Source organism: Protopterus annectens, chromosome 8.part0 (assembly GCF_019279795.1).
Source record: "Protopterus annectens isolate FY-2018-M chromosome 8.part0, PAN1.0, whole genome shotgun sequence".
In the NCBI taxonomy this organism is placed as follows: Eukaryota; Metazoa; Chordata; order Ceratodontiformes; family Protopteridae; genus Protopterus; species Protopterus annectens.
Window position 1 is genome coordinate 1,669,391,885 of NC_056741.1, and position 24,777 is coordinate 1,669,416,661.

The 24,777-nt window shown below is 37.2% G+C and overlaps 1 protein-coding gene across 1 annotated transcript in view; it reads right to left on the reverse strand.

The window, feature by feature from the left end:
• Positions 1-24,777, reverse strand: part of HEPACAM (hepatic and glial cell adhesion molecule) — a 1,477,529-nt gene that overhangs the window by 687,025 nt on the left and 765,727 nt on the right. The window contains exon 4 of the mRNA XM_044081198.1: positions 3,499-3,592. Coding sequence (XP_043937133.1) covers positions 3,499-3,592 — 94 coding nt within the window. The remainder of the gene's footprint in view (positions 1-3,498; positions 3,593-24,777) is intronic.

Sequence of the window (24,777 nt, forward strand, 5' to 3'; positions counted from 1 at the left end):
TCAAAATAGAAAACATAATGTGTGGAAATAGAGAAGTAATGCATACTGTGAGTAGGGAAATACAAAACAATGTGCTGACTTAAAGGGTAACTTAAAACTGTCAATCAGTTAAGGCTAATGTGTAGGAGTCAAGCCAGTGGAAAAGACTAACCTAAACCAATCCAAAAGAGTTGCAAAGACACATACAGGTTAGTGGTCACAACAGGACTGACAGAACCTGCCACTTCAAGCCAAAGTTGTCCTGACAAGGTAGTCTATAGAAGATATTTAATAGCAATTTAGGGACAAATAATTGGGTCCAGACCAAGAAGGAAGTTCTATGTCACACTGTCATGCAAGATGGAACAGCCAGCCTTGTGACATGCTAAGAAAATGTGATTACATGTTCATCAATCCCTGCACCTGATTCATAGGAGGCATGTGTCTTAGGGGAAATGCCACTGGTGTAAAGTATGAATGTGTACAGAGACAGAAGAGAGGCAGTTTGTTACTGTTCTGTAGTGTGTTAGGAGGGGTCCACATGAGGATGCTGTTGGTGAAAATGTACTGCATATTTTAGCAGAGGCCAGAGGAGCAGAACAAGAAGGCTTGTAGTAGGAGTAGAGTCTTTGTATGTCGAGACTGCAAAGCAACGAGAATAATCTTATAAGTTCACAGGAAGTAAATCCCACTTTAAAAAATATAGTGACCTGGGCAGAGTTTTCAGGACTGAGGCATGGCTGCTTTAAGCATTCTAATTTTATTTATTTACTTATTTGCTTATTTATTAATTTTAATTTATTTTATTTTACTTTTGTTTACTGGAATAGTCCGACTGGGTGAGAGCCCATTTTCAGCAGAGACCAGTGGAGAAAAGCTCCAGAGAAAAATTACAGAAAAAAGGAATTTCAATTTTAAAAAATAGTATTAACAGTCTCAATCAATTTAAATTATACACACAAATATAAAATCATCTAGGATACACACAATACTTAAATGACAATGTCAATCTTAACAATTTCTAGCAAACTTTAAAAGACCTACTCAAATAAAGCAGAACATAAAATAACAGTTTCTAGCAAATTTTAAAGGATAGACAGAACTGTAACAGGACATAAAATATGTACACTGAAAATTTAAAAGAAACCTATAAGTATAAAAGGTCATAAAGTAAACTCAGTAGGAGGTATACAAGGGTGATAAAATACACACTTCTTAAAACTGTATTACTGGTGAAAGTTTTGTTTTTTGTTTTTTGCTGAAGAAATTTGAAGAAAGCCACTTCTGTGTATTATTTAAATTTCTGTAACAAGAAAAATAAGATTTTAAATAAACAAACTGGTTTATGCCTTAAGCATGAAAAATTATGAAAAATGTGGTTAAAGTTGCGTGTTTTGTTTGTGCTAATGGCCCCACAATAAAAATATATATATATATATATATATATATATATATATATATATATATATATATGTACATATGTTTGTGGCATATCATCGAAAAGTTAAGTGTTCATAATGCAAAATCAAAGAAAAAATATATTTTTTTGCAGGGGCCAAGACCCCTTGCTACTTCCCTATATGGAGCTGCACCCTCACACCCCCCTGGTAATTACATATACTAACTCTGAAATTGCACTGCAGTGGAAAAATAGCAAATTTCACAAACCCCACTATTTTACAGCCTTGGTCAAAAGCCAGAACAGCTGAGTTTTGATCAGCTGTGTCTGCTTTTTCAGCAATCAGTGAAACCAAACATCTGCAAAACTTGGGAATTCCATATACATATAGCATGCAGCAGAGTTATATGGATCCCACCCTATGCGAACAATAAATGAATTGTATTTTACCACTGAAATACATGATATGCATTATTTGCCACACACAACAAACTATGAACAATGCTGGAGATAAAGGTTGTAACACTATAATGCGATGTAATATCTGGCTTATATATATATATATATATATATATATATATATATATATATATATATACACAGAAAGAGAGAGAGAGAGAGAGAGACGATTGTCACTAGTGAGGACCCCATATGCAAAACTGGGAAAAAAGGTTGTGAATGGATGGAAATATGTGTGTGTGTGTGCGTGTGTGTTTGTGTGTATGTATGTTTGTGTGTGCATGTGCGCATGTATGTATTTATATGTGTGTGTGAGTGTGTGTGTGTGTGTGTGTGTGTGTGTGTGTGTGTGTGTGTGTGTGTATGTATATATATATATATATATATATATATATATATATGTGTGTGTGTGTGTGTGTGTGTGTGTGTGTGTGTGTGTGTGTGGGACTGTTGAATAGGTCTATTGGGTAGTAGGTCAACAGATGCCTAGCCTGCTACATGTGGTAAGCTATTCAGCTGATCAACAGGTTTGTGATATTGCACAAATCTTCTTAAAAATTGGTACCAAAACACTTTTTCTCCATTACTCAGGCATCCTCTCACTTTCCAAAATTTCATTAAACAATCTAGTTAAAAACTCCAGTGCCATTTCACCTAAACACCTCCATGCTTCCACAGGTATGTCATCTGGACCAACAGCCTTTCCATTCTTCATCCTCTTCATAGCTATCCTTACTTCCTCCTTGCTAATCCACTGCACTTCATGATTCACTATCCCCACATCCTCCAACCATCTCTCCCTCTCATTCTCTTCATTCATCAGCCCCTCACAGTACTCTTTCCATCTGCTCAACACACTCTCCTCGCTTGTGAGTATGTTTCCCTCATTATCCTTTATCACCCTTACCTGCTGCACATCTTTACTAGCTTGGTCTCTCTGTCTAGCCAGTCTTTACAGGTCCTTTTCTCCCTCCTTAGTGTCCAACCTTTCATACAACTCTTCATATGCCTTATCCTTTGCCTTCGCCACCTCTCTCTTTGCCATGCACCTCATCTCCTTATACTCTTGTCTACTTTCTTCATCTCTCTGACAATCCCACTTCTTCTTCGCCAACCTCTTTCTCTGTATACTCTCCTGTACTTCCTCATTCCACCACCAGATCTCCTTGTCCTCCTTCCACTTTCCAGATGTCACACCAAGCACCTTTCTAGCCAGCTCTCTTACTAGCTCTGCTGTAGTTACCCAGCTATTCAGTGACTCTTGTGATTCTCTGCTGATAGGTTAGTAAAAACATGTGTCCATGGTAGACTTATGTATGGTCCAGGCCTGACATGCCACATGTGTGCACTCTGAATTCCTCTAGAATGAAACAGAATATTTTATTCCTAAGACAGGGAAACACAAATACATATGCTTGTATTATTAGACAGAATTAATATACACATCCGGATACTTATGCTAACTCATTTTATCCATTCCTGATTTGGATTGAGATTAACATTTTGCCTGGAATGTCACAAACAGCAAAATATGCTTCACTAGCTAAATTATCTAGAAGAAACTCCCAATGTAATAAAGACTGAATGGTATTACATTTTACTGAAAGAAAATTAAAACAGGAATTTTAAAAAAGAAAATTAGAATAAAACAATAATCTTACTTTTTGGAGGGTTTCCAGCAGGCACACACAGTCACCAGTGTGATGAGAAGGAAAATACCTCCTGTAGAGAGGATGATGTAAAGTGAACTTCTTCCTGTGGAAGAGATAAATGGAACTGTTATCTTCTAACAGCCAATACAATGGTGTTGAATTAACTTGTAATCAAGGTACAGAACTTTTTAAACATTACATCAGTGCACACTACTGCACCAGTATTTCTTCATGGCAATGAAACCAGTCAGTTGCACAAAATAACCTTAACAAGTAACTAGAGGGATCCCTAACATCTGTCCTGTCTTCTGATTAATGAACATATCTCTGAAAGTCGGAATATTTAATGGAACGTGCTGAGATAGCAATCTGACAATTCTACAATGTACTCAGATAGATATAAAACATAGCATTCTATTAAGGACAGTACAAGGTATGAACGCTTCTTACTTAACTGATGCCACAGGAAACAGTCTTCCTTCATTCCTTCATACTTAAATGCCGTGCTACATACCAAAGCATTCTCAGTTCCAGAGAGCTAGTCATCAACAAACGGATTATACTAAGTCTGAGCTTGCTGTAAAATGTTTGCGGTATTCAAGCCATGTAATAAATATATAATAAATATACATAACAAAGATGGCTTTTAAAGTTGGAAAGCCCCCCTTCAGTACTCCAGGTTGAGGGCTACACCAATGAGTTTCCAGGTGGAAAGACCCCCTGAACTATTCCAGGTTGAGGGCTACATCAATGAGTTTTCCAGATGGAAAGCCCCTCGGCACAACTCCAGGTTCAGGGCTACATCAGCCACTCTTCCTTACATTTTTATTTTTATGATGTCACCAAAAAATATTCTGGAAAAAAAAAACTTGATTTCTATGTCATTGATTGTAATGCCCTTGATATAAGGTGATAGAGTAGAAGGCGAAGCAGTTTGGGGTTGAAATGATTCCCCCCTCAATGGGTGATGCAGGGAGCTTTCCTGGTCAAAAGATTTAGAAATGTTTCATTTTCTACTGTATTTCTATGACATTATTTCATTTCTTACACTATTGTAATCCTGCCACAGTGAACTTTGGTTCAACAGCAAAGCTGCAATCTATCATAGTTCCCAGTGTAGTGACATACATCCAATACAGTCATAGGAATTCCTTCAAAAATCTGTAAGTAAAGAGGCACTGCAGAACTGTACAACAATGTATCTATTTGTATAATGCAGTGACATACATCCAATACAGCCATAGGAATTCCGTCAAAGGAACTGTATGTAAAGAGGCACTGCAGAACTGTACAACACTGTATCTATTTGTGTTCATTCATGCAACAAAACAATATTTTTCTTTCTGATCTCCTACTTGATATTATGCCTTTATTGCAAGTGTTAAAAAAGAATATGGTGAAGCAATTCATTAGTTTTGGCTAAAACAGTTCAGAAATATGCCTGCATTCTACAATCAGTAAAAATAATATGTTATTCGTTTTTTGATGTGATTACTTTTCTAGTAATTTTTCTCATAACTATTACTATAGCTAACCATTATCAGACCACACCATCTAGACCATGAGGACTGACAAACTGTTCTAGAAGGAACACAGTTATGTGTTCAAGTTAAGTACAAGAGTTTTGCATATTAGTCTTTATATTACATAAAAAGGCCTTTAATTATTGGCTTTGTATATGCTGAATGAATGAGTAATAGTCAAAGACACTGGCCTGCTGGCATCTATCCCTTAACGACACACTTCGGCATTATACATACTACGGCTGCAACTGCACACTCCCTATATTCCTCATGGGTCACTCCTGGGATTAGCAGCATTCCCTGATCCTTTTCCTGCTCTACTGACATGAGCTGACTTCTCCTAGCTCATATTTCACCAGAATCATTGCCACCTACATGTAGCACTTATATTGGTGTGCATTATATCTCAGCCGCGACCTCTCTGACCACATGCCCCTCATTTCTTTGGGAGCATGTCAAGCTGTCAAAGGTAATTTCAGCAAACGCAAAAAAAATGAAGCCAGTTCATCAAAGCTGCCTTCAACGAAAATGGAGATTATCTATTTCTCCACTTCTGTGTGACCTCAGAGATGGCATAAATAATTCTGGAGGGGCGTGAGGGCTGCAGAGGGAGCAAAAAATAGTTTCAATGTTTGTTGAAGGTGGTTTTGGGGAACTGGCTTTCATTTATTTGCATTCATCAAAACCACCATTGATGAATCGACGTGAATGTAATTCTTTCATAATCCTTCCGTAAACTCTTCCCCCTTCAACTGCTGCACCTTTCTTTGGTTAATCTGTAAAGCCAGAAGCAGCTGTCAGTCCCTATCTGGTTTTATGATTGGATTACAGATGAACTTGACAGGGGAGTACCAGTCTGGCTATTAGCTTATATTTGCTGCTTTTGTTCTCCACTAGAAATGCTATTGGCCTTTACCTTAGGATTTTCTTTATGATTTTCCTTGCCATTGGTTTTAAGCTAACAGAACATTAGCTCTTTGGATTTGTTTTTCTGCAGCTTCCCCTTGTTCAATGATATCATGACACAACGGCCAGTGATTTGTTAAAGATCTTTGTCAGGGTGCAGGCCAACACTGAAAATGGATTTTTAGTATAGGAAAAGAACACTTACAATACTATGTTAATAAACGGAAGTAATGGAGAATGCTGGACTGTGGTAGTGTAATACCAACATCTGCATTCTTAACTACTAAACACAAGTATAGAGCTGGCTAGATGCACCTGGTCATATACTGCAACTGAGAAGTTTTAAAATGCCTTCATCTGCAACAGTAATTATTTGATGTCAAGTCCAAGAGACCAACAATAAAATACAGTATGGCTTTGTAACCATTCATGTCAGATACCACCAATAAAATAAAATAAGGCTATGTGATCATTCATTTCACAGACCAACAATAAAATACAATACTGCTATGTGGCCATTCATGTCAATACAATATTGAGTATTTGATAACACATGCTTACAACATGCAAAATGAATAGTAATGATTTACAAATAATGACTTCAGGGGCATCACAGAGAAGTTAGTGTCCAACCCAGCTAGGCAGACAAACATTATCAGTCCATTATGTGTGGTAGACAGGAATATTGTCATTTTTAATAATAAGACCTTGGGCAGGCTGAGCATTTGAGATATACAAGTTCAGAGACAACAATTATATTGATGTAAACATCTTACATATATACATGGACAAAATGTACAGGAACCTTAAGGGGAACATCCTGGGGGCTTATTGTCCAACAGTCACTGGGCTGACCAGGTTACCGGTTTTAGTCCTAATACTAGAAGAAAAATGCTTTAAATATAAATTAAAACATTTGTATTATTAATCTTGCAGGTAAGATACTTTTCTTAAATGATTAGTTATTGTATACATTTGTCTTTCATATTTAGAACTCAGTAAATTATTTAATGTCAGTGCTTGAGACATAAATATAATATGTAAATAAATATAGTGATATGATGCTCTAACTCATGTGATGTGCCATGTCAATAATTTAAACAGGGTCAAATAATTTTGTTCCTAATGCACTGAATAAGCCTTTTTGAGTGAATAGTGTTTATTTTCTGAATAAAGCTACATTGATGGGGTCTTCTTCTATGTTATGTATATGTGTAAGTATGCATCTAGGTGTGTGCATATAGATGGCAGGATAGAAAATTACCTAATGAAACAATGAACACAGAAAGATCAATCTTTTTAGACTGAATCACAAAACAAAAATAATAATTAAAAAAACACTATTTTCTACCAGGGGCAAGCTACTCTATGTCCCCTCAAGCACCTTCTGATTATAAAACAACTCTGAGATCACACAACAGAGGGGAACCAGACCCTGTTGTACCACTGTCTCATCTAAAGAGCAGCCGGCAAAAAAAAAAAAAAAAAAAAAAAAACAATTCACTCTTTTGCACTTACAAATGATAACCATATACATCTTTGTCACACTACGCCTATAGCACCTTTTCGTATACTTCCAGTTAGCACTCAAAGTGCCTTATGACGTCCAGATCTTTTTTGGATCTGGCTTCTTTAACGAAGTGACTTACCAATTTATAATAAGCAACATTACAAAGGGCATGGATTTATTAACAAAATTACACCAAGAATGTTAATCCAGGATGTCCTGCAGTGGAGAAATTAATCACTAATTGACACTTATTATGTAAATTATATAAATACCACGGTGAGAGACAGGAGAATTACTGTCAATCTCAATTTATATAACACTGTACTTGAGATATTGCTAGTAGTTTGTTCATAATTATGAAAATAAGAAAATAAGCAATATTTCCTATATATCAGTAAAGAACTTTTGGTGGAGGCAACCATGCAATAATGTGAAAAGTGCGAATAACATTCAAAAACTGTCAGCAGTAAAAATAAAACACTTTTAATGGTGTACATGGGTGAGCGCTTTCACATATGCTTCATCAGACCAAAAAACACCACATTATCAGCCACTCCTTATACAGTCAGTAATAAAGGATGACGTGATGACTGAATTAAAGTTATAAATGAACTACATGCATATATATATATATATATATATATATATATATATATATATATATATATATATATATATATATATATATATATATATATACATAGAAGTATAAACAAACCTAAAACTAAATAAAACATGACAAATGAATTTCATGTATGCACATATCAAACACAGATCAACACTTCCTCATACAATAATTATATTTGATATATTCAAAATTAATTTTAGATAAACTGTTTGATAAAAACCTAAATGGTACTATATGTTCTATTAATTATTGCACATAATTATTTTACTATGATAAAGTACATGAATGGTGCAATGGAAGATATTTTATATATAGTATACTGTATAATGAAAACCTAAGAGGTGCTATGTTTCTATGTGTCTTGAAAATCCCTCAAATGTTACATTCAGTTAATCTTCTATGAAAGTATAAATAATACTAAACAGAAATACCTAACTGTAAAATGAAAATTATTTCTCCATATAATATATAATAGACAATTTCACATAAAACAACTTCATCTAACACATAAGAAACATAAAAACATCATTCTATGAACCCACATAGACAGACATAAACAAACGCAGGGAGGCAAACTTGAATATCATAGCATATCAGTAAATATATAATCATTACAAAGTGCATTAATAATACAGTGACAAACTACTTAAGATATGGAACCTCATGCATATAAGGTTCAAAACATGAAAGAATACAAGACTATTAAATCTACTAAATAAATAAACCAAAATGTAAAAAATATAGTAAAACCTATTATTTAAATGTAGTTAATATATACATCAAGAAATTCTATCTGCGAGACTTTAATATGGGCTTGAGAGAAGCCCTCTCATTCAGCCCCCTACCCCTGTCAGCTCTAAATTTTAATATCCAAGTGACTTCTCTTCTCTCAGTGCCATTCCTAATATCTCCTTGCCTTATAATGGGTATCACTACATCAATAGCCAAGAAAGTAAATGTATGTTGTTCTCCTAACATGTTTAGCTAAAGCATTGTTAGCATAGTGCACTATAATAGTATATAGATGTTCCCTTATTCTAGTGCGCAACATTCTATTAGTTTTCCTGATGTAAAAGGAAGAACATAAATTGCATTCAGCTAGATAGACAATGTGTGCAGTATTGCAATTCACATTTACTCTGAATTTATAAAATTTCTCAGTGTCAGAATGAGTAAAGCATCCACTGGTATTAATGAATCTACAGTAGTTACAATGTCCACATGTGGTAGTTTTTGCTGTACTATTAAAGGCATTTGTACATGTAGTCTGACATAATATTCTTTTAAGATTAGGTTTATTTTTATATCTAAAAGAAGGTTTATCACCAATAATATTCTGTAAATCTACATTAGTAGTAAAGATCTTCCAATGATTATTAATAATGTCAAAAATTGCTCCGTTATTAATAGTATAGTACATGGGTATTTTAACATCCTGGGATCCCTGCCTTATTACTTTATTAGATGTACTTTTATTAGAGAAATATGGTGCAGCTCTGTCTTCTCTAAGTCTAGATCTACTAAACCTCTTTCTATTTCTGTTTCACTATAACCTCTAACTAATAGTCTATTTTTGAAATCAATTATTTCATGCTGATAACCTGCATATGTGGCATTCAAACATGAAATTCTCATTTCTTGTCCCCTTATAATGTTTTTTAAAAATATAAGGGGGTGCATGCTGCATCTATGTAATAGAGTGTTCCTGTGACAAGCCTTCCTATAGACTCCGGTGTTAACAAAAGTGTCCATAACTTTTTCTATATATACATCTAAATATTCTATATATGTATTAGAATAGTTGTGTGTAAACTTCAAGTAACCTGTCAATCTATTTATATTAGACACAAATGACTACAGGTCATCTACTGCACCATTCCAGACAAGAAAAACATCATCAACAAAATGACAATAGAATAACATGTGTTTGGTAAACTGACTAATATTAAATAGACAATCTTCCTCCCATAGGACGAGGACCATGTTAGCGTAGCTACTGGCACAAGGAGTGCCCATAGCTATGCCATCACACTGGATATAAAATTCCTGTTCAAAAATAAAAATATTGTTTTCAAGGATGACTTCCAAGAAAAAACACAGTAAACCTATGTGTCTACCATCATAACTACTGTATTTAATTAAATATTTTTAACTGAGTCTATACCTATGTCATTTGGTATGACAGTAAACAGTGACTGCACATCAAGGGTAGCAAATAATATATCTGAATTCAATATGTGCATATTAGTAAAACTATACAAGTCTACTAAAAACTGTTTGGTGTCTTTAAGGACAGTAATGTTTCTGTCTAATACTGGTCTCAAAGCCTTCTCAACATATATTGAGAAGGGTTTGGTACACCATCCCCTGCCAGAAACAATGGGTCTCATCGATGAATTTGCATTGTTTTTATGAATCTTAGGCAGCCCTTGTATGATGGGGATCATAAGATTTTCCACTGTTAAGAAGTTACCTTCTTTTGTAATGTCAAAGCTCCTAAACAGATCTTCTATTAAAATGGATATTATATATTTAATTATTTCCACTGTGTCATTATTAATCATTTTATAATGTTGATCATCACTTGACATTCTTAACATAGTGTTATGGTAATCCTCATGATCCATAACAACGACGGGACCACCTTTATCTGCTGGTCTGATAATTATAGTGGAGTCATTTTGTAACCTATGCATAGCATTCCTGTCTTTAATTAGTAAAGTTGTTCCTTTTAACTTTCTTTTGACACTTCATAGGTTTACTTTCTCCATAAAAAACATGCAAATCATCTTCAACCAGTCTATAAAAGGCCTCAATTAAAGGGTGGTTATTAGGCATAAAGATACTTGATTTCTTAAACTGAAATTTTCGTTCACCAGTACAACATCCACATTCATATTGTAACATAACATTTCTTAAAAACATCTTAATATCAATTAATACATCTGTTAAACAATTGTTACTAGTTGGAATAAAATTTAAACCTTTATTTAACACATTAATTTCATCAGCATCTAATATCCTCTTAGAAATGTTCAAAACTAGGCTGTCCCTATTTGTGCCACATTCATTTTGAATATATCAAATATAATTATTTAATAAGGAAGTGTTGATCTATGTTTGATATGTGCATACATGACATTCATCTGTCATGTTTTATTTAGTTTTAGGTTTGTTTATACTTCATTGTATATGAATATATATATATATATATATATATATATATATATATATATATATATATTTATTTATATGCATGCAGTTCATTTATAACTTTATTTCAGTCATCACGTCATCATTTATTACTGACTATATAAGGAGTGGCTGATAATGTGGTGTTTTTTGATCTGACGAAGCATACGTGAAAGCTTTCACCTGTGTACACCATTAAAAGTGTTTTATTTTTACTGCTGACTGTCTTTGAATGTTATTCGAACGTTTCACATTATTGCATGGTTGCCTCCACCAGAGGTTCTTTACTGATACTCTCTTCATATTTATTAGTTGGTGAGAGGCATTTGCTCCACTGAGTGCTTTGTTTTATTACTTCATTGTATAATATTTCCTATGTACTTAATATTTCAAAAAAGAGAAGACTTACAATTTGCTAAATGACATAAGATGAAACCTTAGATGTTGAATAAAACTGTCTTTAATATTTGCACTTTAGGTTGTACATCTTGAGAGGGATTCAAAGTGATTGATATTGCTAATTATGGAAATTAGGCACATGTTTTCATATTTCTGCAAATATTTAAACAAACATGCACTCAGAAGAATTTCTTGCTGTCATGAGAAAGAGTATGTCTGGTTAACTGATGTGTTCATGTATATGTTGTACATTTTCCAAGATATGACTGTTTGTGAAAGCTTAGCAAAAATATATAATAATGGGTTTGTGTAAATTAATAAGCAATTATAGTATTTATTGAAAGACTATGAATGTACTTACTATTATCACAGCAAAAACACTTTTTACTGATAACACTGCTATCTGTACAGTTTTAATAGCTTTTATAGTTCACAAAATATTTACATTTGTTTACCCTATGCATTAGGAGTTGATTTTTCAAAAAATGGTCTGGAATGCAAGATATGTGTAGGGTGGTAGAGGTGTGACACTCCGCACCACATAGGTGTTAATGTGTTTTATTACAATATAGCTAAAACTCAAAATATTAAACCTAAAAATGCATATAAAAACACTGAAAGCACAAAACACTGAAACCTCATAATATCAAATCACAAAGTATATAATGATTCTATCTGACTAAAAATACACCTTATCATACACCTCAACTACAAAACCCAAAGCAAGTGTCTTGCTATTAGTGAAAGGGGGTTTAGTAATGTAATGTGTAAGCTTAGGGTTAGGTGTAGGGTCTGTTAGGGAAAGAGAGTTTAGTAATGTGAAGTTATGGTCAGGATTAAGGGTAGGGGTCTGTTAGGGAAATATTTTTAGTAATGTGATGTGTCAGGTCAGGTTTAGGTGTAGGGGTCTGTTAGGTAAAGGGTTTTTAGTAATGTAAAGTGTAAGGCTAGGATTAAGAGTAGGGGTCTGTTAGGGAAAGGGTTTTTAGTATGTGATGTGTAAGGTCAGGGTTAGGGGTCTGTTAGAGAAAGGGAAAGGGTTTTTAGTTATGTGATGTGTAAGATCAGGGTTAGGGGTAGGGGTCTGTTAGGAAAAGGGTTTTTAGTAATGCAGCACATGAGTAAAATGGGCAGGGGGCTTTCATGCAAATTCACAATGGTCTTTGTAAAGTCAGACTACTCAAACTGAACAAATGTCAGGAGGGTGCATGTACAGCCACCACCGCCATCCAAAATTTATAGTCACTTTGCCAAGTATGAATACATAAGATATCTGAATGTGATAAAAATAATGCCCACATAATGTGCTGCAACTTTTTATTCATACAAACAGCAGTCTGCAAAGTATTCTTTTCCAGCTTGCTTCACTCAGATCATATTAGTCTTTATAAAGCCAGCCTAGAATAATTGAGTAAACACCAGCATGTTTTACCCATGCCGAGGTCAGCAGTTACAGGTACTATGTTGTCTATGTATACATCTCAGATGTATGCCTGCAGTAAAATAAAATGTTAAATACAATGAAACTGACTGAATTATGTCTCTGTCTCACAAAGCACATAGTTGCTGGCCAGCCACTTCAACATATTCCTGTTTCTAGCCATCCACTGAATGCCCATATCTGGTGGCAAGTAAAAAAAAACTTGCCTTGTGCTACAGTGACCCATTGCTGCTCATTTAAAATGTGAGTTTACATCTCTCAACTATACCCTAACTGCTTAATATTCCCTTGCTGTATGTTTATTACCATCGCAGTGAATCATGGGAAGGCAAGAAGCAGAAAGCTGTAGCTACATTACTTGGGGTTGCCACTGGCTCTTAATTCATCATCATCTTCTTTTGGCTGTTCCCAGTTAGGGGTCGCCACTGCGGATCATCTGTTTTCATTTCTTCCTGTCCTCAGCATCTTTCTCTGTCACACCATCCACCTGCATGTCCTCTCTCACCACATCCATAAACCTTATCTTAGGGCTTCCTCTTTTCCTCTTACCTGGCAACTCCATCCTTAGCATCCTTTTCCCAATATACCCAAAATCCCTCCTCAGCACATATCCAAACCAATGCAATCTCGCCTCTCTTGCTTTGTCTCCAAACTGTCCAACCTGAGCTGACCCTCTAATATACTGATTCCTAATCCTGTCCATCCTAGTCACACCCAGTGCAAACCTTAACATCTTTAACTCTGCCACATCCAGCTCTGACTCCTGCCTTTTTGTCAATGCCACCGTCTCCAACCCATATAACATAGCTGCTCTCACTAGCCTCTTGTAGACCTTCCCTTTCACTCTTACTGGTACCCGTCTGTCACAAATCATTCCTGACACTCTTCTCCACCCATTCCACCCTGCCTGTACTCTCTTCTTCACCTCTCTTCCACACTCACCATTACTATGAACTGTTGATCTCAAGTACTTAAACTCATCCACCTTTAACAACTCTACTCTCTGCATCCTCACCATTCCTCTATCCTCCCTCACATTTACACATATATATTCTGTTTAGCCCTGCTGACCTTCATTCCTCTCCTCTCTAAAGCATATCTCCACCTCTCCAGGGTCTCCTCAACCTGGTCCCTACTCTCACTACATATCACAATGTCATCTGCAAACATCATAGTCCATGGGGCCTCCTGTCTGATCTTACCTGTCAACCTGTCCATCACCACTGCAAATAAGAAAGGGCTCAGAGCTGATCCTTGACGTAATCCCACCTCCACCTTAAACGCATCTTTTACTCCCACCGCAGTTCTCACCAATGTCATACTACCCTTGTACATATCCTGTACCACTTTTACATACTTCTCTGCCACTCCCGACTTCCTCATACAGTACCACAACTCCTCTCTAGGCACCCTGTCATATGCTTTCTCTAAGTCCACAAAGACACAATGCAACTCCTTCTGACCTTCTCTGTATTTCTCCAACAACACTCTCAGAGCAAATATTGCATCTGTAGTGCTCTTTCCTGGCATGAAACCATACTGCTGATCATTAATCATCACCTCCCTTCTTAACCTAGCTTCCACTACTCTTTCCAATAACTTCAAGCTGTGACTGATCAGTTTTATCCCTCTGTAATTACTGTAGCTCTGCACATCACCCTTATTCCTAAAGATAGGTACCAAAACACTTTTTCTCCACTCCTCAGGAATCCCCTGACTTTCCAAAATTTCATTAAACAATCTGGTTAAAAATTCCACTGCCACTTCACCTAAGCATCTCCATGCTTCCACTGGTATGTCATCTGGGCCAACAGCCTTTCCATTCTTCATCCTCTTCATAGCTGTCCTTACTTCCTCCTTGCTAATCTGTTTCACTTCCTGATTTACTATCCCCACATCATCCAACCTTCTCTCTCTCTCATTCTCTTCATTCATCAGCCTCTCAAAATACTCTTTCCATCTACTCAACACACTCTCCTCACTTGCGAGTACATTTCCCTCACTATCCTTTATCACCCTTACCAGCTGTACATCTTTCCCAGCTCTGTCCCTCTGTTTAGCCAATCAGCACAGGTCCTTTTCTCCCTCTTTAGTGTCCAATCTCTCATACAACTCTCCATATGCGTTATCCTTAGCCTTCGCCACCTCTCTCTTTGCCATGCGTCTCATCTCCTTATACTCATGTCTACTTTCTTCATCTCTTTGACAATCCCTTCTTCTTCGTCAGCCTCTTCCTCTGTATACTCTCCTGTACTTCCTCATTCCACCACCATGTCTCCTTGTCCTCCTTCCTCTGTCCAGATGTCACACCAAGCACCTTTCTAGCAGTCTCCCTTACTAGCTCTGCTGTAGTTACCCACTGCTCTTAATTATATTTATTTATTTATTTGATGCTGCACACATCCAAATAGTAGGTACTATGAGTATGCAGAGGTAAATACTCATGGTGTTATTTAATCTTTTTTTAATTACGACTAAATAAAAATACTTCTTTTGTTAGCAATTTTTATGTTCAGTACATAGGTTAACTAAAGTGAGATAGAAGTGCTGAAGATAAAAAAAGCTTCTATTTTACTGCAAAATGTCAGGGGCTGGCTTTGGGATGTCCTATAACTGTGGCTCTGGGAGGCTACCTAAACTGCCCCTGCTGTAATCCACTACTGGCAGGGACAGTGCAGCAGAAATCCAGCAGCTCTGCAAATGAAGTAGTAAAGCAGCGCTGACAATGCTAATCAGTGTTATGACAGTGGCCAGCAAAGAAGAGGGGGAAGGTCTTTCTAGCAGCAGATGTTGTTTTGCCCAGCATACCTTTTTGTAGCCCAAATAGTACTGAATAATAAAGGGAGAGCATCAGTGCTGTCTACCTCTACAAAGTGGTTACGTTATAGAAGGGACAGCTAAGAATACAATATGAAAAATAGGAAGAGCTGTTCCAGAAATGACAAGTAGTTAAGAAAAGTTAATTGGGCAAATTGGTATCCATGAACTAAGTAGCTGAAATTGACGGGGAAAACACTGTTAGAGAACAACATACCTTTCGCTGTCCTTGATGTAGAACATCTCTTATCTTGCCTTATATTTTTGTTCTACTCGAAACTACTAAGGATTACAGTCACTCATGCCAGAAATGAGAGTTTCATATTTCTTATTGTTCAGAAAATAACTGTTGATACAAATCCTGAAGTTCTATTTTTTTTATTTGCTTTGCCTTTATCCAGAATTCCTTAGCAAAGAGATTGAGATCTATGTGGCTTAACAGGCAGGAAGAAACAGTACCATGACATCATCCAATGACAGAACAAGAAATGCAACAGGAAATACACTCTGAAAAAGAGAGAAAAGGAAAGGTTCATGAATGGTGTAGGGTATGGGACTGAAGTGTGGCTTAGAGATTTGATGGGTGGCTGTGCTATGGTACCCAATGGTAGTTCTGTCACTTACAGAACAATGTCTAACATGGTACCTTCTGGTAGTTCTTTCACTTACAGAATAATGTCTAACATGGTACCTTCTGGTAGTTCTGTCACTTACAGAACAATGTCTAACATGGTACCTTCTGGTAGTTCTGTCACTTACAGAACAATGTCTAACATGGTACCTTCTGGTAGTTCTGTCACTTACAGAACAATGTCTAACATGGTACCTTCTGGTAATTCTGTCACTTACAGAACAATGTCTAACATGATACTTTCTGGTAGTTCTTTCACTTACAGAATAATGTCTAACATGGTACCTTCTGGTAGTTCTGTCACTTACAGAACAATGTCTAACATGGTACCTTCTGGTAGTTCTGTCACTTACAGAATAATGTCTAACATGGTACCTTCTGGTAGTTCTGTCACTTACAAAACAATGTCTAACATAGTACCTTCTGGTAGTTCTGTCACTTACAAAACAATGTATAACATAGTACCTTCTGGTAATTCTGTCACTTACAGAACAATGTCTAAAATGGTGCCTTCTGGTAGTTCTGTCACTTACAGAGGGAGATTATTATCCGACCAGCAGACAAAGGAGGTGGGATTGTAGTTTTTGACATGGACAGGTATAATAATGATATGCTACTAATGTTGGCTGATGACAAGTTTTATGTTCCTATTACCAATGATAGGGTGGACAGCATCATTGAGAGCATACGCTCCATATTATTTGGTCTTTTTGATAATGGTGTTATTGATACTTCTCTATATGAATTTTTCAATGTGGTTCATCCCCTATTACCTACCATTCAGGGTCTCCCAAAGATCCATAAGGATTCACTACATCCACCTCTTAGACCCATAGTTGCAGGGAGAGGGTGGTCAACTGAACCCTGTCACTTTTGTTGAGGCACAACTCAGACCATTGGTTGATGCCAATAGGTTCATTCTTAAGGATACCAGACAGTTTTGTTGGATTTCTACCAATATATCAACACTTGTTCTGAATTGAAGACCTCATATGGGTCACCATGGACGTTCAGTCCTTATTCTGTTATACCCAATGAGGAAGGTAGAGCAATGGTAGGTGCATATCTGAGGAGTACCGGCCTTCCTCTGAAGTATGATGTTGATTTGATTCTTATGTTGTTGGCTATTATTTTAGAATCCAATCTTTTGTTTCCATGACAAGATTTTTCTGCGAAGGATGGCGTAGCTATGGGCACTTCCTGTGCCAATAGCTCCGCCAACTTGGTGATGGCAGAGTGGGAACATAGCTTCTTGTTTCAGAATAGTTTGTTTCAGGAGTCAGTACCATTCTATAGGCGTTTTGTGGATGATCTCTTCCTTGTGTGGAGTGGCTCTACAATACAATTAGAGTCCTTTTACACAGATCAACATGTCTGTCACCTTTCTGAAGTTTACTATGGATTGGTCAAGACCACTATTCCTTTTAGATGTCTTTGTTGATAAATTACCCTGTGGGATAGTCAACACGGGTGTTTATCAAGACCTGCTATAGGAATACACTGCTGCATCGCTCGAGCATGCATCCTGGCTATGTACACAAGAACATAGTGAAGGGACAATCAATGCGGATGTCTAGATATACACCCTAGACAGTCATCTGGCAAGTGAATTAGGAGACCTTAGCAGCAAATTGAGGGAACGTGGCTATGACCACTTAGATATCTCCAGAGGGATGGCGGGCATTGCAGATCTGAGGATAGACAGAGCGAAACCATATTTCAGATGGTGCTGTTGAAATATACGCAGGAGAGGCCAGTGATGGCTTGGATAGCAAGAGGCGGTTCAAATATGGACAATGGAATTGCATTTCCCATTTTTACACCAGGGATGTAGGTACACTTAAAGATATTTTCTCTAAGCATTGGCACGTTTTATCAGTTGACCCAACTATTAAGAGCCTTACAGGTACTCGACCTAGATTCGTTTACCGGAATAAAAAGAACTTAAAGAGTTTGCTCTGCTACCCAAGGGTCCATAATGATCCACCTGCCTTGTTGGGTCCCTATATGACCACATGCGACAAATGCAATTTTTGTCCATATATAGAAACCGACCCTGTCTTCCGATATCCATATGGTTCGGTATTTACTACATCAGGACGAGGGGCAATTGTATGTCCAGAGATGTAGTTTACCTAGCCTGCTGCACAGTCTGTCCAGCCTACTATGTAGGCAAGACCAATAGGACACTGAGGGATAGGATTCGTGAGCATGTATACCACACAAGGAGAGGTACTACACATAATGCACTATCCAAACACACTAATGACAAAGGTCAAGAGCATCGTTTTAAGTTCAGGATCTTGGAACAGATCTCAAGGTCATACAGGAGAGGGGACATTAACAATTATACAGAGACCAGGGAAATCCATTGGATTATTAAGTTTAGGGCAGATATCACCCCAGGTCTCAATGGAAGGGTTCCCCTAGCCTCTGCTGAAATCAAGAAGGTTATTGTCTAAAAGATGTTAAGAGGCTATGAAGAGTTTTTACTTTGTGGCCAGTAGGGTCTTTTGAACCTTTATATGCATAGATGCTCTGTCAATGTTTTGATAGTTATGTTACTAAAATTCCCCATCTGTCACACATACTTTTGATTTATTTATTCCAATAATGGATATGAATATGAATGGCTTTGTTTTGAAATGCCACTGTTTTATGATGGTGTATAGGAATTTTATATATGACTTTTTACATGATATTTTTAATGAGCCATGTACCTTTAAATAATGGACAGGATTTTGGCCATTTTGGCTTTTTAAACTGATGTTTACAGACAGTTTAGTTGTATAGGTCTGAAGAAGCTCATGCGAAAGCGCTCACCTCTTTTTATTAATAAACCTGCTTTTTACATACCTCGCCTGCACTTGGATTATTTACATCATTGGCTATTGGATTTAGGAGCTACTTGTGATTTAAATGAGACTGCAATCCTCCATTGTTTTGCTCAGCGGTGTTTGTTTTTAACTATTTATCTTTGAGCTTGTTGTTCCGTTGAGCATTCACTCCACTGGTCCTCTTTATTCATTATACTTACAGAATGATGTCTAACATGGTACCTTTTGGTAGTTCTGTCACTTACAGAACAATGTCTAACATGGTACCTTCTGGTAGTTCTGTCACTTACAGAATGATGTCTAACATGGTACCTTTTGGTAGTTCTGTCACTTACAGAATGATGTCTAACATGGTACCTTCTGGTAGTTCTTTCACTTACAGAATAATGTCTAACATGGTACCTTCTGGTAGTTCTGTCACTTACAGAATAATGTCTAACATGGTACCTTCTGGTAGTTCTGTCACTTACAAAACAATGTCTAACATAGTACCTTCTGGTAATTCTGTCACTTACAGAACAATGTCTAACATGGTACCTTCTGGTAGTTCTGTCACTTACAGAATAATGTCTAACATGGTACCTTCTGGTAGTTCTGTCACTTACAGAACAATGTCTAACATGGTACCTAATGGTAGTTCTGTCACTTACAGAACAATGTCTAACATGGTACCTTCTGGTAGTTCTGTCACATACAGAACGATGTCTAACATAGTACCTTCTGGTAGTTCTGTCACTTACAGAACAATGTCTAACATAGTACCTTCTGGTAGTTCTGTCACTTACAGAACAATGTCCATGTTTTGAAAGCTTGGGTTGCATGCTACACAGAGGGAGCAGTTGAAGATGAACATTAGAAAGAGAGACCTGGGAATTACAAGTGGAAGCAGTAGAGGAGAACATGATTAAAGTGGGGTAAGGTGTCAGGCTAAAGGGATGGCTAGACCTTAGGGAGCAGATAGAATGAAATAATGAGAAGCTGGAGAATGTATTTGGGACAAGGAATAGCAGAAAGGGAGCAGATGGGGACAGAGTATAAGACAGTGTAAATGACAGTGGCTACGGTAAGGCAAGGGAAGAGCGGACTGGAAAAAGGAAGGAAACAGCAAGGCAAAATAAATAAATATTTGGAATATCTATGTATAAACATTGGCGCCATGATAATGTGGTATTAATAGCATGAGGCGTGAACCACAGACATGAGATTATATAGGTGGATAGGGAGTTGGACAAGATCAGGAGAACAGGATAATGAGAAAGTAAGACAGAACAGTGGAAAAGGAGGAACAATATGGCCACAGCTCCGACTCAACTCTCAAGGGACAGCAGTGCTGAATGATGCACTGGAGAGGTACATAATTACTGTGAATCCTTTAAAATGTAAAGAAAGGAAAAGACAAGAAAAAAGGGGATGAGAAGATGACAATAAGATAAATAAAAACAGATTAGTGAAAATAAGTCAGCAATCACTATGAAGGAAGGCAGGAATGAAGGATGGATGGAAATGTCTTGCCCTGCTAGAAGCCTGAAGAAGAAAATGAAATAGAGTGAACTGCAGGTAGATGCATCAATGGGACCTTTGAAACTGGGTATAATGAGGGCAACAGAAACCTTGGCTAATGAGATGGAATTCAGACAGAAAAGTGTTATTAGAAAGAGAAGAAAAGGTACAGTTGGAGGAGTAGGTGGACTGATGTATATGTGATAGAAGTAATCAGATGTTACACAACATAGGACATATGGAAGAGTAGTGCAAATGGAATGAATAATTTGTGTGGAGCAATAAAGGGGTTTTGAGATGGGTGTCAGTAAGAAACAGAAAACTAAATCCTCAAAAAGGGGAAAAGACCTGCATGGAATGGAAAAAGAAAAGAGTCAGGACAGGAAGATATTTGAGAAAGCTAGAAAGATGGTCAAGGAAATCATTATATCTAAGGCAGTATTTGAGGGTGTCTCTTCTAAGTGTGGGGATTGTAATTGCATTTTTCAGAAATAACCGAGAATATTTGTGATTAAATCTGAAGCTGAGGTATCTTAGAGTAGCTCCCAACAGTAAGGTACGGAGATTTCAGAAGCTGTATATGTAGTCGGCAGGGTCTGCAGAGGTCACAACTTTCCATGTCAGGTGGTAAAAAAGTTTGTATCTACAAAGACTTTTAAAATGTAAATGTAATATTTATAACCTAATATTCAAGTGCCCAAATCAAAGTTTATTTTTTGCTGTTGCAGATCTCTGTATTGGGTCACAGAACTGCAGTCAGCTAAGATTTTTTTCTGTATATTTTTGCCCTTATATTGATGACCACAAAGTCTCTCCCTGTAAAACTCTGCCCATTTTTTCCCCTATAACAGGGTTGTACCAAGTACAGTTAGGTGGTGAGAGATGTCCATCAAGGCAATCACGTAGGCAATGATGAGTGCTGTTTGTGTCCTCACTGGAATTCTGTCAACTGAGGAGAGTCGTATAATCCATAACACCACCCCCTGGTATAATGTGAGCACCTGTGTCACCACAGTAACCACTTATGCTGCTCTTTCTGTGTATGTCCACTCCTCCACATATGCTGACAGGGGCTATCATCACTTTCTTGGGAACATGAAGTCCATGCCTCCTGGTCAATGGCTGCTGGCATGTAAGCCTTCACTTTCATTGATGTAGTTTAGATGACTAGGAATCACCTCTACTACTCCCCTCACGCAGATGAATTTGCTGACAAATACTGCTAACTCCCAACATCTGTCATGTGGTTCTCCCAGAGCCTGCAATGCTACACTAACTCTGGATGTCTGGGTAGCTGTCAGGATTTCATCTCTCTGCAGATTATAAAGAGAACTTGCACATGGGATGACTTAGGTAGAAGTAGTTTAAAAAGTAAGGGAGAATGCAAGAAGGCACACAAGTAAGAAGAGAGTTTATTTTATTTAACATTTGCTTACCTGGAAAGTCTGACTGGGGCAGAACCCACTTTCAGTAGAGGCCCAGGGAGAAAAGCTCCAGATGCATGTATTTGGAATGTGGGAGGAAACTGCAGCACCCAGAGTAAACTCATGCAAATGCAGGGAGGACATGCAGACTGCACACAGAAGGCATCCCGGACGAGAATCAAACTGGAAACCATCATGCTGTGAGGAGACAACACAAACCACTGCACAGTTTGAATGGAGAATTTTAAAAACAAGAGGGTGGATGATTTCCAGCATAAGAGGGGACACTGGAAGTAGGTCCCATATGAGGACAGTAAGAGCAGTAGATCAAGAGAAGGGCAGGTAAGGTACTACTAGAATCGAAGGAAGACAATGCAAAAGGGGCAACTAGATTGCAGCCCCTCCAAAAAAATACTTAATTCATTAGCACTCATAATGCATTTTGTACATTTCTATTTGATGCCTATACATTTTATGTCATCATATTTTTAGAAGTGGCTACTTTATCCGAATCCCTTATTAATTAATGATTAGTAAAATATACGTGGCATTGTACTGAACAATATAATGACACCAAGACAGCTTGTTCCTGTCACCATGCAATGAGGATACTATTCACTATTTATCATTTTTATTCTCATCTTCTTAACTCAGTAACTGATTTTTGAAAATCGCAAGCCTGAGATTGTGGCAGTTGGCTGCCTGAAACAATTACTTTGGTCAATACTTGTTTATTTCTACTTCTAAGCTATGAGAATGACTGTTGGTAGCTAGTTGTCACCATTTCAATGGTGTGGTGTCTTGTATTTGTGTCTCACACTCCAACATTTGATGGGCTATCTCTGTGATCAGTGCTTTAGCAACCCAGAATTCAGGATGAAAGTTTTTACTCAAATGCATATGTGCGTCATGCATGCACCCCCCCCCCTTTACTCTGATGTTTGTAATACATAATTCTGAGACTATGCTGCCATCCTACTTTGGTGACCTTCACTGTTCCTCCTTTTATAACATTCTTTTCTACAGAACTGTGTTTTTGTTTCAGCTATGCCCAATGCATTTATGTCTACAAGTAGAATTTTTACTTATACACAAATTTACTACAACTGGATTCATTTACTACTCTCTGCCTATGGAAAATTTTTACTTAGGCTGCATATGATGTGGGCTCAGCAGACTACAGATGTTCTTCTAGAAAGCACATGGTTCATAAGTATTAATTTATTTACATGTTAAACTTTCTGTGTTTTAACTGGTTTTGCTGCACTGGGGGCATGATTTTACATAGTGGGATAATGCTGGACTGGTGTGCAGTCTCAGTCTGAGACTGCTTAGGCTGAAAGGATGGAAGAGCTGTTTTCACTTTATGTGTCCCAGGCTGTGAGGAATGATTATTAGTTGCTCCTGTTTTGTTCTGAGCTATTTTGATTTCTACTATAATGCCTCTGACAACATAATGCATGGGGTACAAGATAGAATTATGCTACAGGCAGGCTAGAGTGGGTGGAGAAGAGTGTCACGGGTAATTTGTGACAGACGAGTACCAGTAAGAGTGAAAGGGAAGGTCTACAAGAAGGTAGTGAGACCAGCTATGTTATATGGGTTGGAGACAGTGGCACTGACAAAAAGGCAGGAGACAGAGCTGGCCGTGGCAGAGTTAAAGATGTTAAGATTTGCACTGGGCATGATGAGGGTGGACAGGATTAGGAATAAGTATATTAGAGAGTCAGCCCAGGTTGGAAGGTTTGGAGACAAAGCCAGAGAGGCAAGATTACGTTGGTTTGGACATGTGCTGAAGAGGGATGCAGAGTATATTGGTAAAAAGATGCTAAGGATGAAACTGCCAGGTAACAGGAAAAGAGGAAGGCCTAAGATAAGTTTTATGGATGTGGTGAGGGAGGAAAGGCAGGTGGTTGGTGTGACAGAGCAAGATGCAGAGGACAGAAAGAAATGGAAACAGATGATCCGTTGTGGGAATCCCTAATGGGAGCAGCCGAAAGAAGAAGAAGAGGTGTTCATATATGGAGCTTTACAATCAAAAAAATGTTTTTGGAATAATTTAATTTTGCTTTGGAATTTCCTATGGATATATTATCATAGTGAATTTACATGGAATAATTATTCATAATTTGTAAGAGTTTTACATTATATCTTATTTCATTGTTTTTCAGTGTGTTTCACTTTAACTATGTATAAAAAGTAGCACTTAAATAAACTTGGAGTTAAAGTTGAAGGTAAACCTATAAAATATCACAAAGGCAGACAGAAAAATGCACTGTCACTGTCCATGCAGAATGCACTGTACTAAGGATGTTCTAGTTGTTTCTTAGTCATTGTGAAGTTATGCACTGCCAAAAACCAATGAGTTACAAACTGTTCCATGGTATCAGGTGAAACCTTAAAAGATGCCGGAGAAATTTGTTACTGATACTTTTGTTGTTATTTGTGCAGCCTAAAACATAGTGTTATTAAATCTATAG